Below are 19,495 nucleotides of genomic sequence, written 5' to 3'. Positions count from 1 at the left end.
AACAGCACCCATCCCTCCTTAAGTAAATGCTGGAGCTGATTCTTCTCAAGAAAATTGGTCTATTTCCTTCTTTCTGCAAATAAATGATGAATAAAAGTTATATTCATTGTCTTACTTCTGTTTTTCCTCACCATAGTTTATTGAGCAGAATGTAATAACATTGCATGAGCTCGTTTGACTAAATCCTCAGTAACGTCAGGGTGTAATTCTGTGGTAATAATGTGTGGTACAGTTCAGTTTGTGACGGGAACAACAGGCGATTTCACGTGTGGCCCTCAGCAGATAAAACAGTCCCTTTACTGATCTTACTATTTACTCACTTTCAATTCTTATCTCTGTTGAAAGCAGGGAAAACACTGACACCCACCTGAAGCTGAATCACACACTGAAATGTTTTCTTTGTCAAATGTAATCTGAAACAGTTTACATGCATTGTGTTTACTGATTAATTATGGCCTTGGTTTCATAATTAAGTAATCAACCTTCCATCATTACACAATTTAAAAGAGCTGCACACGGATACGGCTGCTCAGCTTTCAGCTCATATTCTTTGTTTGAAGTCTCAGAAATTCCTCTGACGCGTTTTAGTGAATTCTGCATTTGAGGAATGTGTGCCAACCTGCACCATCAAATGACTCAAATGTCGAAACTTTTTCCACAGCAGAGGTTGAAAGGAATCTTCTTAGCTCTATGATAATAAATCATAGAAGTCAAGTCATAAAATCAACAGGTTTAAATTAGGGCTTCTAAAAATAATTTCTTTAAAATCCTGATTAATCGCAGAAATGTAACAGTTAATAACTTATTTTTTTCATTGCATGCATTCAATTCCCTTATATTGCATCTCTTATTTTGCATCTCTTATTGACAAAGTAAAGCCATTTTTACCAGATTATCTTGATTAGGATTCAAGTAATATGAAAAAACTGCATGGGACTAGCATCAAGTGGACATGTCTGTAAAGGGGAGGCTCATGGGTACCCACAGAACACATTTTCATTCGGATATCTGGAGGTCAGAGGTCAAGGCACCCCTGTGAAATGGCCATGCTGTTTTGCCATCCCCAAAAATTCGCCCAACTTTTGAATATTATTTACCCCCTTCTGAGAAGACAGCCTGGTATGGTTGATATCGCTGAGCTCCTCAGGTCTCCTGGTTGCATTTGATACCAGTATCATCACTTTAGCTTTAAAACTCAGCCTGGTACAGCCTCTTAAAGGCAGCAATGTCTGCTGGTGATTAAAGTGATTTAAAAAAATTAACACATTAATGTACGGACCTTAATCACTTAAATGCATTAACGCTGACTGCCATAGTTTTAATGGAAAACATTAAGATAAAAGATTGAGAGGAAAAAACAAATTTTGTGATATCATGTGAAAAATGAGGAAGTAAAAGACAGTCCAAAGAAAATTTGAACTCAAGTAAAATGAGGAAGGGCTCTCTGATAAAAACTTAAAAGAGATCACTGACTCAGGCGGTAATGATTTCCTCAGTTGGATCGCTTCAGAGCCTCAGGGCCAAAACACTCTGTCCCCTTTGTTTTTCATCATCTGCAACAAACAAAAGAAAAGAAACAGTAGTTTGTATTTGGTCATGAAATAATCTCCATTAACAGATATCTGCATATGAATGAAGTGTCAGTTTCAGTTTGTAGTCTGAGTAATATCTGCCAAGCATGTTTGAAGGTAGGTAAACCATCTGGGTGGAGAGGCAGAACTGGGAACCCATCAGTTATTGCTTTTTTATTTTTTTCTGTATTTACATGCAGATATGTGTTTGTAAAAAAATAACTGAAATGACCAGAAGAGAAGGTCTTGGCTATGAGATGTGCTTAACCAGACCTCTCAAACTCCATTTTTAAGAAAGCATGTCAAACACATTCCCAGTAAATAATCTTTAATCTATAGGTTTACATACAAACATACGGTTTTACAGCTCAGCTCTGTAAGACCTGCTTGGGACATAATAAAGGAATTACATTGGCTAGTTTCTGTAGAAATATATAAATATTTTTAAATTCTGCTCCTCAAACACACATAAATCTGGAGGGAAGCAGTCATGAAAATATTCTCTGGGTTTTGTAGTTCAGCTCTTGAAAACACACTAAGTCATATTTTCCTCTCTTTTTCAAAATTAGCTTTTTAGATGGAAATACACCCCTGCAGACATCCTGTGCTAGTTTTTTTCTTACTCGCTGCCTCTTTATATGCCACAAGGATATGTTGCCCAAAACTCTCCAAAAATGTTAAATTTGATGGTGATTCACAATAATGCAACAACATTATGAATGCATTATGAAATGTCCCCTTTACTCGCCTGTCAGCACAAACACAAAACTACAGCCTTCAGCTGCAGAATGCAAAAAAGTATTCAGAAATGACTGAATGTGCTTCTTTTCCTGATGATTACACTGCAAAGAAAGAGTACATGGTTCCTTTAACTTCAAGTTCAAGTCAGTTTTATTTATGTAACATAAAATCCCAACATTTCCTCAAGAGACATTAAAACTAAAGACACCCTCTGTCTTTAGACCCTGGTTTCAGATGAGAAAAAGCTCCCCTGACAAAACCTCAGGAAGAGCAACTGAGGAGGGATCCCTCTCCCAGGACAGATATAATATAAAATAATATAGAAGTTGTTAAAATAACATATGAGTGTTGAAATATATGACTTGAAAGGGGAAAAGAGAGAAACAGGTAGGGATATATAAGTTTTACTTCTACCTGCACCTTTTCAGACACTGTACTTTTGTTTTGATTGTTTGTTTATAATATGTTTTAATTTTTAGTTTGAAATAAAACCATTCATTTTTCATTCACAGATGTGCAATAGAAGTTGTGTGTACATCTGTCAGCATCAGATCAAAATTATAAATCATAATCTAAACGACTAAACTGGGACAGGAAGAGAACAAGATTTTTTCTGGAAAATGTGCTCGTCTTTTCTCCCACATGATGCTTATCTGCGTGACGTGATATCCAGCTCCACCTGTCTGGTCAGAATGTTTTTTTAAACATATGAAAAGATAAAGGAGAAATATTTCCCTCGAATGTACTAAAATCATATCACACATTTTTTTTAAAAAATCTGATTTAGGCCACATTATCAGTTGTACATTGCTATGTAGTGGATTAAAAGTGTATAAATGATCACCAGAGTGAACCAGCAGTTACATAAGCTGGGGATTTTTTGGCAGGTACCCGGATGAGTGATTATTCTTGTCATAACAGCACTCCTGCATGATGGTTATGACAAAAGACCCAGCTCTACCTGTGTGAACCCGCCTCTACATTTGTGCATGCTCTGCTCTGCAGCCCTCAGGTGTTTGTCGGTGTGACTCCGCCTCCTCTGTGTGCAGACTATATCTTGGGCAGCAGACTGTGTGATGTGTCAGACCAGCAGAGACTAAAGGTTCATAAAGCAGCGATTCATCCTGAGAGCTGAGACATTGCAGAGTGCACGATGGCTGCTGAACAACGCTTTGTAATCAGTGCCCGCATCATCGGAGCCGTCCACAGGGACACACCGAAACTCAAGGTGAGTTAACACCTCACACGTTATCAATCTAAGGGCCAGTCTCTTTCTGGGCTCTCACCCTGTATTTCCTATCTCTCCACAGATGTTCATGATCTCTGTGCTCTGGTCCGACCAGACTGAAGTGATCATATACAGGTCCTTCCAGGATTTCAAGAAGTTTCATGTAAGGAAAGAAAAAGCCTGCTTTCTGTCCTCAGGGTGCTATTTCTTTTGGAGGAATCATAATGAATAAAATTGTGTTTTTGTCAAACAGAGGCAGCTGAAAAAGAGGTTCCCTCTCATGAACCCTTTCAAGAAAAACGACAGAGTGATCCCCAAATTTAGAGGTGAGATTATTTCTCTGTTTCTGCAGCCAGTAATTTAAGTTTTCTATCTCTACAAACATGCTTTATTCAGCTGCTCGTCCTCTGAGGGCCAATGTGTCGCCTTTGAGCATCCTTTCTTTCAATGTTTTCTTCTTTTTTTCAACGGTGTGAGCATTAGTGCTGGAAAAAAGAGCTTTACCAGCATAAGATGGTTAAATTGGTAGACTATCTTGTTTGACCAGCTTAATTTATATTTTTGCAGAATGTTTGAGGTTTTAGCCCGTCATACCAGCTTGTGGTGCTCACTCCAGCTGGTTTATCCATTGACATTCCTGTAAAATTGAAACAATATCAATATCCTTGAGTATGGAGAAATAACTGTCACGAAGGGGGAATATAAAAAGCAAATGGCATAAATCAGTTAAGTCTACTTTCATGGGATGTGCATAAAGATAAATGGGCGCAGCTTGATAGGCTGGTCACACCAGCATGTCCGGCCAGTGGCCCACCCAACTTTGACCAACTAAAACCAAGTAAACTGGCTGCCAGCATACGCTGGTTTCTAGCTGTCTTTTTCAGCGGAACATTTTTATAAAAAAATCTTTGAGTGTAGTTGGTGTTGAAGGTGTTTCCTGTTGTCTCTCAGGGCAGGCCAGGAGGAGCAGCCTCCAGAACAAAGCATCCAAGCGTTTTGTCCAACGAATGAAGTTCCTGGAGAGCTACTGCGACAAACTGCTGAAGTGTGACCAAACTGTGACTCAGAGCTCGCAGCTCACACACTTCTTCCTGCCCAAAGACCACGACCTGCAGCCAGACTTCACTAAGAACAGGTGAGTCGTCCTGTCAGCGAGTTCCGTCTGATGCTGTGAGAGGTCGACAGCAGCTGATGATGATGATGATGATGATGATGATGAACTGACTGACTTCTCTCTCGCAGCTTCCTGATCCTGCTGTCTGATGGTCTGCCCGACGGCTCAGGGGGAGGAGGGGCTGATGGGACTCGGCATCATGCAGGCAGCGTCACTCACCCGTTTGTTACCCAGACTTACCGCTGCGTGGCTGCTTACGAGACAAAGGACACTAAGAACCGTCCATTTAAGGTAGCTGTGGACGAGAAGCTGGACGTCCTGATCAAAGACCCTGCAGGTCAGTGCGTCAACTCTCATGCAGAGAAACCTTCCTTCACCGCCGTTTGTGTCGTGCTGACCGTGTGTTTGACCTCCTGTGCAGGTTGGTGGCTGGTGGAGAACGAGGAGAAGCATCTGGCCTGGTTTCCTGCTCCCTACCTGGAGTTATGGGAAGGAGAGGACCATGATGATGATGATGAAGGATTCCAGCTCGCAGGTGAGAACTGATCTCAAGCTTGTATGAATCTCTTGTGATGTGAGCTGTAACATCATGCCAGATGCAGACGCTGAGCATTTTACTTTGACGTTACAAGGAAACACCACTGGGGAGTGCTCTTTAAACATCAGAGGGAAACATGCTTCTGTTCCCTTCAACCAAAACTCTGAGCACTCTGCTGTGAGAAAGACACTCTGTGTGTGTTTGTCTGCAGAGAGATTTTAGCTGTGCAGCACCTCCTGAGCTTGTTGTCTTGTGTGTGACCTTCAGGCACCCTGTACTGTGCCGTGAGGAGTTACTCCACCAAGAAGGAGGACGAGGTGTCTGTGCCCATCGGCTCTGTGGTGGAGGTGCTGAGGAAGTCTGACAACGGCTGGTGGCTCATCAGGTATCTGATCTGATCTGTGTGCACTGCAAACAGTGGAGGACAGGAATCAGGAGACATTAAAAGAGTTCAGTTTCATGAATGTCCCGGCATTGTCTTTACGTGCAAAACAAATGCCCCATTGTCTGTCCAGAGAGTATGAGAGGCACTTTTATTAGAAGAGTTGATGTATCAAGTGTCTCATCCAGGGTTGAGGAAATTAATTTTCTTTGCAATTGTCTCTTCAGATTCAACGGCAGGGCCGGTTACGTCCCCTCCATGAACCTGCAACCGTACAACAACCCCCGGGCTGGCCTGTACAGCCTGAACAGTAAGCTGCACAGCTCCACTCTGAACCTGGCGACCAGCAGGGACCCTCTGGCTGCTCATCCACCCAGCACCAACCAAGAACCAGGTTCTCCCCGTCAGTCCAGAGTAGAGCCCAGTGTGCCCGGGCGTCTCCACAAATCCCGATCTCTGGATGTCCTCTCTGAGACATGGACGCAGATGGAGAGGGACGCTTCCACCTCAAACGGCCATGCACGCAGCCCTAGCAACAAAAGCACTGAGGTCAACTTCTCTGGCTCCTCTTCAAGCAACCAATCGACCTGAGAGACAGTCCTGCGGCCTCTTCCCAGCCGAGTGTCAGCGACAGCGGACGCAGCAGCCCTGATCTCAGTCTCTCTGACCGCCGTGGCTCTGACATCAGCTCTGACAGCTCTGACAGCTCTAACAGCTCCGGGTCTGTCAACACTCCCAAGGTGCCACCCAGACCCAAAACTGAGGAGATCCTGACCCGCTGCACCACCATGACCCGCAAGGCAGCGCTGGCCACCAAGAGCCGGCTCCACATTCAGCCAGAGTCCGTCCACAGCCGCTAGAGACCCAGCAGCTTCTATCAGCTGCTGGAAGCCACAGGGTCACTCAGCAGCAGCATTCACAGCTCTGCTGTCAGTTCTTGTCTGAGCAAAGATTAAAGATGCTGACAAGATATGTACGATGAATCCCATTTGATCATCTTTGAATATTTCACTCAGAATAATAATAATGTAGCTTCAGTGAAGCGCCAGAAGGAGCAGGGACATGAAGACATACGTGACATTGTCACACAGCAGTAAACTTTGATAAGGGGACATTTAAGGGGATTGTTAAGTATTCTAAGTTTCTCTCCTTACTGTTTATCACATTTAACATACAGAAATCAGTTCCTCTGAAATGTTATAAAAGATACTTTATTTCTAAATGAATTCTGTTGAATCTGACTGTCAGCTGACAGGTGATATTTAATGATCACCTTCTGTTTCTGTTATTGTATGAATATGAAAATTTTTTGGGTGCAATATGTGTTGCATTATAACCTGTATATATTTATATTTTATTTTTAATAATAGGTTTCTCTCTTTACTGTTCACAGAAATCACATCTTCTGAAATGTTATAAAAGATACTTTATCTCCACATTAATTCTGTTGAATCTGATATGTACCTGTGTGTCTCCTGATGGACATGAAGGTGTGTCCTCCGGTCGCAGAGAACATGTCACTGACTGGCAGCTGACAGGAAGTGATATTCAATGATCACCTTCTGTTTCTGTTATTGTAAGAATAAGTATATTTTTTTAACACGCAATATGTGCTTTAACCTGTTCACTTTGCATCTTCATCATGTTTAAGTTTAATAAACATGTTAATAAAATCACATTTTCACTAAAGTAACAAGATGTCTCTGTTTGATGAATTTAGAAGAGAAGAGTCTTTGTGTATTTTGGTAACTTTCCAGATATTTCTACATTAAATATGGTGGCCGGATAAAAGGCAGTATCATGATTTTACAAACATTTACATTTACATTTACATACATTTACAATCTGAATGCATGCTGGCCACAGTTTACAAGGTGCTGCACAAAAGTCATGTAACAGCTTGAGTGCGTGTCATGAAAACTTCATCACAAACACCAATAAAATTTGACCAAAGGAATATTATCTTGAAAACACATAAAGATAATGCAGATGAGTGAAAAAAGTGAAGGGTTTAGAGTCAAATGTTCCTCCAGGAAGAATGTACCTCAGTTTTTGAAAAATTCCTTAACAGGAGAAACTTTTATTTCTCTTCTCTGCTAAAGGTCAGAAAGCACATCCACATTTTTTGTTGTTGTATTTGAATTTAAGGCTGCAGTTTCAACAGCTGCGCCCAAAAGTAACTCTGCATGCAAGAGATGACACACTGACAGGACTCTTGTCAGGAGGTGTGCACACTTTGTTACTAAGGTGGATTTGCGTTTAAGCAATTCCTGAGTGTAAAATTGTATTTTTTTAAGTTTAAGGTTGTGCCAATTTCTGGGCCTATGCCCTATTCAAAATATTGAAAGTGTAAAAAATTTAATTTGATTCACGACACTGTTTTTATCTCAATTTATATAGCTTGTATTAAAAGAAAAAACAAAAAACACCAATGTAAGAGCAAGAAAAGAAACTCAATCTTAATGACAGAGCTGAAGATGAACAACGAACATGACTGTAGCTCTGATTTGAACAGTCACGTGATGTCTGTAGTTTGGTTTCATCGCATGAACTCACTTAACCTACATATGTCTAACATGCGTCACAGACCAGTTCATCCTGGTAATTGGCTAACCACCTTCTTCTCTACTTGTTTCAATGACCTCATTAACTCATTGTTGCAAAAGCTTGATTTCATAACACATTCATATGGAACATGTTATCTGTGTGTGAATGTGTATTACTCATGTAATTAGAACATAAATCTATATACATAGTGATAGCTACTGTGGGGACTTGCCTTCATTTGGGGGAATAAAATGCAACTTGGGTTAGGTTTAGGGTGAGGTTAGATTTAGGTTAAGGGTTAGGAATGTAGAAGTAGGGTAAGGGCTCATATATGCTCAAAGTTAGTTACATATAGAGACGGGGACAGAGCTTTCACTCTTTACTCTGCCTTCATCTTGTCCGTATTTGTGTGCATTTTTTGAAAGCTTATGGATATGGACGAAACTAAGAAACTGCATGCACTAAAGATATGAGGTGATCTACTGCCTGACTAGCTAAGTGAAAATGCCTCACCGAAAATCAGGGGCCCCAAAAAAAAGTTGCAGAGAAAACAAGAAAATGACAGAAGAAGAGACACAAAGGCCAAATATCTGGCATAAAAGAAATATGAAGAAGCAGCAGTATGACCAGCACAGCTGGAGATGAGGAGTTAAGTAGACTTAGACTCTCCCCCCTTCTCTCCCCCTATCCTCCCCTCTCTCTTTCTCTTTCCTTTTTGCCATGATTGTATTTCATTTGTTATTTACAACATCTATTGCACGTCTGTCCATCTACCCCCCCCCCCCCCCCCCCCCCATTACAGGGGATCTTTTTCGGGAGTTTGTCCTTGGGTGATGTGAAGGTCTAAGGGCAGAGGGATGTCGTACACTGTAAAGCCCTTTGAGGCAAACCATGTTTTGTGATAATGGCCTCTATAAATATAAAATTGACTTGACCTGACTTATGTTAGCAAATTAAACCTGCTGTAGCAGGCTCGGTTTTAAAGCTAGCTAGAAGACACAGATATCATATTAAAAGAAGATGACCTAAGCCATCCATTGCTTTCAACCATGTCATGCTATCTTGTCGGAAAGGGGGCTAAATTTTGCTCCAAGGTTGCACAAAATTTTGGCAAAGGAGAGAGCAGCACTACAGACCGTTCGTTATTTGTGAGAGGCGAGATGGATGTAAAACAGGGGAGGTGCTTCAGAAATTTGGGAAGGGAGGTGTTTTTTCATGCAGACTAGGGGACGGAAAGTCAACTTTAAGTGGTTTTATTTTGTATTCAAAACTCATGACTGGGTTTTTAAGGCATGTTTTCTTAAAAAAAAAAAATCAGCCAGTAACTCTAAAATGTGTGTTTATGGTGAAGGGTGGGTCATTCATTTTGCCCCAGCCACCCTCTACTCTGATAAATAAAGTATAGTTCCCTACCATTTCTGAAATAGTGTATTTAATATTACTGTGTAGTGGGTTCTCTAAACAGTCTTAGAATTGCAAACCTGGGTGTTGTTTAATTTAACCTATCTCTAATCATTAACTAAAGGACATTTTTGGTTATTTATTTTTCATGTAAATAAATATGGTTATTTATGGTGGAAGCAGGATCATGTTCCCACAATCACTCAGGAAGGCTCCAAAATATATATATATCAATATATCTATATAGATATAGATATAGATATGAAACAAATCATTGTTGTTTCTTTAGTGAAAATGTGATTTTATTAACATGTTTAATAAACTTAAGCATGATGAGGTCACACAGTGAACAGGTTATAATGCAGCACATATTGCACTCAAAACAATTTTCATATTCATACAATAACAGAAACAGAAGGTGATCATTAAATATCACTTGTCAGCTGACAGTCAGTGTCCATCAGGAGACACACAGGTATACATCAGATTTAACAGAATTCATTTAGGAATAAAGTATCTTTTATAAAATTTCAGAAGAACTGATTTCTGTGTGTTAAAATGTGATAAACAGTAAGGAGAGAAACTTAGAATACTTAACAATCCCCTTAAATGTCCCCTTATCAAAGTTTACTGCTGTGTAACAATGTCACATACGTCTTCATGTCTTCGCTCCCTCTGACGCTTCACTGAAGCTACATTATTGTTATTCAAAGATGATCAAATTTGATCAAATCGTACATTTATCTTGTCAGCATCTTTCATCTTTGCTCAGACAAGAATTGACAGCAGAGCTGTGAATGCTGCTGCTGAGTGACCCTGTGGCCTCCAGCAGCTGATAGAAGCTGCTGGGTCTCTAGCGGCTGTGGACGGACTCTGGCTGCATGTGGAGCCGGCTCTTGGTGGCCAGCGCTGCCTTGCGGGTCATGGTGGTGCAGCGGGTCAGGATCTCCTCAGTTTTGGGTCTGGGTGGCACCTTGGGAGTGTTGACAGACCCGGAGCGCTGTTAGAGCTGTCAGAGCTGTCAGAGCTGGTGTCAGAGCCACGGCGGTCGGAGAGACTGAGATCAGGGCTGCTGCGTCCGCTCTCGCTGACACTCGGCTGGGGGGAGCCTGCAGGACTGTCTCTGAAACTTGATTGGCTGCTTGAGGAAGAGCCAGAGAAGCTCACCTCAGTGCTTGTATTGCTCCGGCTGCGTGCACGGCTGTCTGGGGTGGACACGCCCCTCTCCATCTGCGTCCATGTCTCAGAGAGGACATCCAGAGATCGGGATTTGTGGAGAAACCCGGGCACACTGGGTTCTCCTCTGGACTGACGGGGAGAACCTGGTTCTTGGTTGGTGCTGGGTGGATAAGCAGCCAGAGGGTCCCTGCTGGACGCCAGGTTCAGAGTGGAGCTGTGCAGCTTACTGTGCAGGCTGTACAGGCCAGCCCGGGGGTTGTTGTATGGTCGCAAGTTCATGGAGGGGACGTAACCTGCCCTGCCATTGAATCTAAAGAGACAGTTACACAGAAAATACATTTCAATCCTGCAAACCCTCCTCCACCCTGGATGAGACATCTGATACTTAAACTCTTCTTCTAATAAAAGCACCTCTCAGACTCTCTGGACAGACAATGGGGCGTTTGTTTGCATGTAAAGACAATGCCGGGACATTCATGAACTCTTTTAATGTCTCCTGATTCCTGTCCTCCACTGTTTGCAGTGCACACAGATCAGATCAGATACCTGATGAGCCACCAGCCGTTGTCAGACTTCCTCAGCACCTCCACCACAGAGCCGATGGGCACAGACACCTCGTCCTCCTTCTTGGTGGAGTAACTCCTCACGGCACAGTACAGGGCGCCTGAAGGTCACACACAAGACAACAAGCTCAGGAGGTGCTGCACAGCTAAAATCTCTCTGCAGACAAACACACACAGAGTGTCTTTCTCACAGCAGAGTGCTCAGAGTTTTGGTTGAAGGGAACAGAAGCATGTTTCCCTCTGATGTTTAAAGAGCACTCCCCAGTGGTGTTTCCTTGTAACGTCAAAGTAAAATGCTCAGCGTCTGCATCTGGCATGATGTTACAGCTCACATCACAAGAGATTCATACAAGCTTGAGATCAGTTCTCACCTGCGAGCTGGAATCCTTCATCATCATCATCATGGTCCTCTCCTTCCCATAACTCCAGGTAGGGAGCAGGAAACCAGGCCAGATGCTTCTCCTCGTTCTCCACCAGCCACCAACCTGCACAGGAGGTCAAACACACGGTCAGCACGACACAAACGGCGGTGAAGGAAGGTTTCTCTGCATGAGAGTTGACGCACTGACCTGCAGGGTCTTTGATCAGGACGTCCAGCTTCTCGTCCACAGCTACCTTAAATGGACGGGTTCTTAGTGTCCTTTGTCTCATAAGCAGCCACGCAGCGGTAAGTCTGGGTAACAAACGGGTGAGTGACGCTGCCTGCATGATGCCGAGTCCCATCAGCCCCTCCTCCCCTGAGCCGTCGGGCAGACCATCAGACAGCAGGATCAGGAAGCTGTGAGAGAGAAGTCAGTCAGTTCATCATCATCATCATCATCATCATCATCATCATCATCAGCTGCTGTCGACCTCTCACAGCATCAGACGGAACTCGCTGACAGGACGACTCACCTGTTCTTAGTGAAGTCTGGCTGCAGGTCGTGGTCTTTGGGCAGGAAGAAGTGTGTGAGCTGCGAGCTCTGAGTCACAGTTTGGTCACACTTCAGCAGTTTGTCGCAGTAGCTCTCCAGGAACTTCATGCGTTGGACAAAACGCTTGGATGCTTTGTGCTGAAGGCTGCTCCTCCTGGCCTGCCCTGAGAGACAACAGGAAACACCTTCAACACCAACTACACTCAAAGATTTTTTTTATAAAAATGTTATAATGCTCACACCGTTTTAAAAAAGGAGAAAACATTGAAACGAAGGATACTCAAAGGCGACACATTGGCCCTCAGAGGACGAGCAGCTGAATAAAGCATGTTTGTAGAGATAGAAAACTTTAATTACTGGCTGCAGAAACAGAGAAATAATCTCACCTCTAAATTTGGGGATCACTCTGTCGTTTTTCTTGAAAGGGTTCATGAGAGGGAACCTCTTTTTCAGCTGCCTCTGTTTGACAAAAACACAATTTTATTCATTATGATTCCTCCAAAGAAATAGCACCCTGAGGACAGAAAGCAGGCTTTTTCTTTCCTTACATGAAACTTCTTGAAATCCTGGAAGGACCTGTATATGATCACTTCAGTGTGGTCGGACCAGAGCACAGAGATCATGAACATCTGTGGAGAGATAGGAAATACAGGGTGAGAGCCCAGAAAGAGACTGGCCCTTAGATTGATAACATGTGAGGTGTTAACTCACCTTGAGTTTCGGTGTGTCTCTGTGGACGGCTCCGATGATGCGGGCACTGATTACAAAGCGTTGTTCAGCAGCCATCGTGCACTCTGCAGTGTCTCAGCTCTCAGGATGAATCGCTGCTTTATGAACCTTCAGTCTCTGCTGGTCTGACACATCACACAGTCTGCTGCCCAAGATATAGTCTGCACACAGAGGAGGCGGAGTCACACCGAGAAACACCTGAGGGCTGCAGAGCAGAGCATGCACAAATATAGAAGTGGGCTCACATAGGTGGAGCTAGGGACCTATGTCATAAACATTTTGCAGGAGAGCTGTTTTGAAAACAATACTTACTTATCTGTCCCTGAAAACAAAATAAACCTAGCTTATGTAATCACTGCATTCACTCCCACATTAACAGGTGATTATTTACCCAAAGGACTCATTTTTAATCGACTAAATAGAAATGCACTTCTGATAATGTAGCCTTAGTCAGATTATTTTGTTTTAATTGTTAATAATTTCATTACATCAGTTGAAAATATTTCTGCCTTATCTTTCTCCCCTTTGTTTACAGAAATGTACTGATTGTGCCATTATAAAACATGATAAAAAGGTGACTAAGTATTTGTTATTTTTATGAACAGGTCAAAAGTCCATGTGTAAATGTGCAATCTATATAAAATAGCTTCTACAAATACAAAAAAAAAAGCAAACTCACAAAGATGTCCTGCAAATATAAAACGGATAGGCAAATACACAAACAAATTTAGCAAAAAAAAGAAAATAGCTGTGAATGCATTTAATTTGAAAATGAATGAAATGCATTTGTATTCGAACACGAATTCATACGATTTCATAGAAAACATTAAGGATACGTAAAATAAGTAATCTGGGGCCAACCACTTCTCCTAGATAATTTACAAATTGTATCCATCATTTTTCTCAGCGTAGCCAGATATAAGTACCTAATCAGTAAAAATTAACCTAACTCACAAAAATAGTGAGAAAAACGGTTTTCATATTTGGAGTAATTTTCTTGTTATCAGTATAATATAGCACATTATCAGCTTATTAAAATGTGTCGATCCAGTTTTTAGAGTTGATAGATTAATATTTCTGAGAAAGGAAATGACATCTACAGTCTTGGTGTTCTGAAATCCCCCCAAAAAGAGAAACTAATGGAAACTTGTACGTGAGTATTCTGTAGGGCATCAACACAGATGACTCATAAACATCATTCTTAGGCCCTTACATAGTGAAAGTTTTATGAGAGTAAAGGTATGCAGTTGATCTCTACTTGGCAATAATTTACTTCCATCTGTCAAAAAGACTCGCCTTCCTCCACCAAGATTTTTCACATAGCACCACGGAGCATCGTCTTATTTTATTTGGCATCGTTTCACAATCACGTCTTTGTTCAGGTTGATTTGATTTTGACAATGGAAATGTGTCCAGGTGCACGGCTCAGTCCTTTCATTTCTCTCTATCTCTATTGAACATTTACAGGAATAATATCAAACCACCTGTTTCACAAAAGGCACTAGAGTACTGGAAATTACATCCACTTTTTAAATAATTTATTTAGATAAAGGATCTCAATACCTCCAACCCCACAGACTATTTATCACGTTAATGAATAACATGGGACCCTTCACGGTGTCCCAAATACCACACTGGGAGCATGCACAGCGAGAATGTGTGCAATCTCTGAACTCTGCACAGCTGCTTCAGTTTTGAGATACCTTCGCTGAAGGTAGAAAAAGCCCAAAAATATTTTTAATATTCTATAATGTCTCTCAAATATGAACCCAAGTCTTGTATAATTTCTTTTTTGTTTGTGTTACATGCTTCATATATAAAAGAAGAGTAAAATAAAGCTAGGGCAAATTGGAGATGATGCACCTGAAGTCCAGTAATTTCAAAATGCAAGCTCTGGTTCATCCCAAATTTGGTGTGACATGTGCCGGGGGGTTCCTCTACAAAGGCAAAAAAACAGTATGTTAATATCTCAATGCATTAAGAAAATACAGCACTTAAACATCTAAGTACAGTGAGCAAAAAATGAGACATTCTGCAAAATTTAACTTTTAATACTCTAAGTATGTTTTGATGGTCATACTTGTACACTGAACTACAGTAAAGAACTGCCATGCCTGTTTTGGTTGCTTTGTGTTGCTTTGTAACCATTTTGTGTCACCTTGTGGTTGTTTTACATCTTTTTGCAGTCATTTGGGTATCTGAGGAAATTTGTGTCTTACTGAGATAATTTGGTGTCATTTTTGGTTTGGTTTATAAACATTTTGTGTCTCTTTGTGGTTGTTTTGCCCATTTTTGTAGTCATGTTGATTGTCTTTGCAGTTCTTTTGCATCTCTGCATGTTTTTTCTTTTGGTGTCTTTTTGTTCTTGTTTTGTGTCTCTTTGGGGTTGTGGTGTTTATTTTTTGGCGTTTGGGTCTCTGAGCAATTTTATGTCTTATTGAGGTAATTTTTTTGGTGGTTTTGTTAACCTTTTAGTGTCTCTTTGTGTTTTTTTCTGGTCATTTTTGTACTTAATTTGTGTCTCTTTGCAGTTCCATTGCATCTCTTTGTGGTTGTTTAGTGTCTTTTTGTAGTCGTCCGGGTCTCTATGAGGTCATTTTATGTCTTTTGTGGTGTTCTGTGCTGCTTTGGAATCATTTTATGTCTCCTTGTGGTTATTTTGCATGTCTTTGTGGTTGTTTAACCTGCTTTTGTAATTATTTTGTGTCTCTTTGCAGTTCCTTTGGATCTCTTTGTTGATGTTTTGTGCCTCTTTGTGGTTGTTTTTTGTCTTTTTGTCATCATTTGGCTCTCTGAGAAATTTAGTGTTTTATTGAGGTCATTTTATGTCTTTTATGCTCACTTTGTAATAATATTGTTAACGTTTTTTTTCCCTGTGGTTGCTTTCCGTCTTTCTTATGGCTCTTCATGTAGTTGTTTTATGTCTCTGTAGTTGTTTGGATCACTTTGAGGTACAGTAACTGTCGTTTTTTGATCGCTTTGTGCTGCTTTATAATCATTTTGTATCTCGTTGTGGTTGTTTTGTGTCTGTTTGTTATTTTTTTAAAAATCCATTTTGTAGTTATTTGTGGTCATCTCTTTGTGTTTCCCCCCTTTTTTTTTTTTAGTAAGATCTGCATATTTCTAACATTACTGCGATGGGCTAATCAACAATGGTGTCCCTGGAGCTATGCTCATAGTGTGGTTAAAAACATGAATTTTGTAAAATGTTAATGAGATCTCTGAAGAGCCTGGGTAAGTTATGGTATGTAAAGTGTTACAGAACCTGTTCCTCCAGCTTCCACCCGGTCTGCCTTCTAAAATTTACTGTACAGAGGGTCTTTGTCCTTTGTCTTTGTTGGTAATGTCGGTGGGACTCTAGATGAATTTTAAGATTTTCAGTGCCCTCCCACTAAGCAGATATAACAGTCTGCAGCTTCAGACAAGAGAGTGGTATCAATCTTCTCGTCAAACTCTGATTTACAAGTTCAAAACAACCTTTGAAGCGACCAAATATAGTCTTGTTTTCTCGAGAATGCATTACATCAACTGCTGTCATCGCTTCCTGGCTTCTCTGACATCCTCATCTCCCATAATTAAAACTTTTCTGCACGTGCAATCACTTCACACTTGTCATCTGGCTGCAATATCCCTTATCAGGAATGAGTGTGTGCATCTGACTCAACAGGTAAGCTCCTGAATGTTTGGGGGAGGGGGGGCAACAGGTGTTTCTTCAAAGTGAGGATTGCATTAGAAGGCCAGAGTCAGAAGGGGTTATCCCCACCACTCATCAGCTGGACGTAGGTGTGGAGTCTGTGTCTGAGGTGATGCCAGGATTTTATCGCACACACACTCACAGTGTTATGGTGTTAAAGGTCAGGACTGTCCGGTTCTGTGTACAAGCTGATGAGACGTGTGTACACCTGTGTGTAAAGCCACATGAGGTGTCCCCAAACTCAACAAAAGCACCATGACTCTGAAGTTTTAGGGGAATCTCTTGACACACTACATAATGTGTATTTATGAGCAAATGGGCCCCTGGACACAGACATGCAAAGGGCCCTACCACCCCTCCTACAGAAGAATAAGATTCACAAAGTTTGTTGTCATTATGCATCTTTTTGTGTTTTTTGTCTTGTGTGTTATGTCTTTTTGATTGTTTTCTGTGTTTTTTAGTTATTTGGGTTTATTTCTCATTGTTTTGAGTCTCTTTGTTGTCTTCTTGTGGCTTTATTTTTGCCTGTTTTTTGTTGTTCTTTTGTGTAGGGGGGTGGTGTCTCTTTGTGGTTGTTTGTGTCTCTCCATGGTTGTTTGTCCATTTTGTGTTATTTTGTGTCTCTGCAGTTCCTTTGTATCTCTTTGTTGTTGTTTTTATTTGCATCTCTTTGAGGGATTTGGTGTTTTATTGAGGTAATTTAATGTATTTTTGTTTGCTCTGTGTTGCTTTGTAGTTCCTTTGCAATTGTTTGTGGTCCTTTTGGTTTTTTTTTGTTTCATTTTTTGTGTCTCTTTGTGGTTGTGTTGTGTGTTTTTGTGTAGGTCTCTATGAGGAATTCTGTGTCTTATTGAGATAATTATCTTTTTTTGTGCACTCAATGTTTTTTGTGAGTGTCTCTTTGTGGGGTTTTTTGCCCATTTTGTGATTTTTCTCTTTATGATCTCTTTGTGTTTCATTCTGGTTGTTTTACCTGTTGTTGATATTATTTTGTGTCTCTTTGCAGTTCTTTTGCAACTCTTTGTGGTCTTCTTGTGTCTTAAGTTGTTTCAAATAATAATCAAAATATTTATGAAGATAATATAAACATGATTATATGAAATTTTTGGAACTCGCACTAAATATTAAGCGAAAAATACACCACATACTGTGTATAAGGAATAAGGAAAAAGACTTGATGAGTTGTACTTAATTCTGAAGAGATAAAGAAAAACTATAATATCTGGATAAAATCTACAGTCTTATCTTAACAGTTGTTGTGTTGAGTCCCCAAGCAAAAGAGAAACTAAACAAGTATCAACACAAATGACTCATGGAGGTCATTCTCTTTCATAATGAAACTTCTGTGAGTCTTTGTGTGGATCAGAGTTAAGCTATGCAGTGGATCTCTGTGTGCCAATAATTTCATTGCTCCATCTGTCAAAATAACCTTCCTTTCTGACTTAAAAATAAAAAAGATTTTTTTCACATAGCACCACAGAGCATCATCTTGTTGTCTTGTTTGTACTTTTTTCACAACTATGTCTTTGTTCAGGTTGAAACTGACAATGGAAATGTGTGGGTAACTGTCCAGATGCATGCCTTCATTTCTCTCTAACGCTACTGGACATTTGCAGGAAAATTTGTATTAACAAAGTTAACACATATTATTACCCTGACAGTCTTTTGCATGTTGAATGTCGATAGATTCGACAGATTTTGTTTCCTGACATTCTCAGTTTTAGTTTAAAAGTTACTCTGATTACAAATAGGAAAAGGAAGCAAAAAAAATGTGAACAAGGAAGGAAGTCACTTGTGTGTTTGATTACATATGGACTCATACCTGTGCACTCAACTACTGAGTTAACCGCAAATCAAACAGGTGAGGACGTGACATAAAGCACTCTTTATGGCTCTCAGCATGGCCCTGGACAAACATTGCCAACTTCTTGTAAGTATAAATGCATGGCAAGAGAAAAATTTATGATTTTTTGTAAAATAAGTGAACAACAGAATTGCTTTCACAGACACAGACTCACATTAAGCAGTGGTCAGCTTTTGGTTGTTCATTTTAAGAAAACAATTGGAAATAAAATAAATTAAAAATACAGACACTGATAGACATATTCCACCAAAACAGAACCACTTTGCTGCACAATCTGGCCTCCCGTCACACTGATTAGATTACGCGTATTGTTATTGACCATAAAGGATAACACCCATGCTTTGAACACTGTGTTACAAGGAAGCTGCCAACGTGAACTTGACACTAAACTTGCCCTATAGCGGGAAATCTGATGGTTGATGGTACGGTAAAGTATTTGGTAAACAAACATCCCTTAGTAGTGAAACGTGGTGCCTGAAGCTTGAAGGTGGTGCCCGAAGAAGGTGGTGCCCGTGGAAAAAGGTTATACAGCTTCTGAGAAGTCACTTATCACAAGAAGAAGGAAGCTTTGTATTAACCAGTGACTGTAACTCTGCAGTCTGTGCCGGGAAATCCGTTTGTCCAGCAACACCCAAAGTATCTGATACACCCCCTGGGGAACATGAGTCACCAAAAATATAATGCATAAGTGACTCATGTGATTTAGTTATTGTAAATGTTTTATCAATATTTTATTTATGTGGTTTCTGCAAAAATAGATTCTGCATGTACAATCTCCTGCAAAGGTACATTATGTTATGCAAATCACGTTCTTTCCTTTATGTGTGACGCAACAAACAGCGATGAAATAATTACTCAGCTGCAATGACTACACCTAATTCACCCATTAATCACAACTCCATAATTTGGCTTGGTAATGAATGGACAGCAGCCAAGCACAAGGCGATCCAACAGCAGAGATATCTGCAGGTGTTTATTGAGGGTGTTGTTTTTTGGCGAGGAATTTTAAAAACTGACCCACTGATGATTG

General features: G+C 40.7%; 1 protein-coding gene and 1 pseudogene across 1 annotated transcript; one reads left to right on the top strand and one right to left on the bottom strand.

The window, feature by feature from the left end:
* Positions 1-3,417: 3,417 nt before the first annotated feature.
* Positions 3,418-6,848, top strand: LOC121959218 (annotated as a pseudogene).
* Positions 6,849-10,375: 3,527 nt separating this feature from the next.
* On the bottom strand, positions 10,376-13,015 carry LOC121959093 (NADPH oxidase organizer 1-like). The gene is given in 11 exon segments (XM_042508272.1): positions 10,376-10,495; positions 10,615-11,011; positions 11,248-11,365; positions 11,636-11,749; positions 11,834-11,891; positions 11,893-12,002; positions 12,005-12,042; positions 12,159-12,342; positions 12,565-12,637; positions 12,727-12,807; positions 12,890-13,015. Coding segments are annotated over 11 exon segments (1,368 nt in total). The 5' UTR covers positions 12,965-13,015.
* Between the last annotated feature and the right edge of the window lie 6,480 nt (positions 13,016-19,495).

This window comes from Plectropomus leopardus, chromosome 19 (genome assembly GCF_008729295.1).
Source record: "Plectropomus leopardus isolate mb chromosome 19, YSFRI_Pleo_2.0, whole genome shotgun sequence".
NCBI classification, from domain to species: domain Eukaryota; kingdom Metazoa; phylum Chordata; class Actinopteri; order Perciformes; family Serranidae; genus Plectropomus; species Plectropomus leopardus.
Note: the sequence above shows the minus strand (reverse complement) of the source record. Positions and strands in the feature narration are given on the sequence as shown.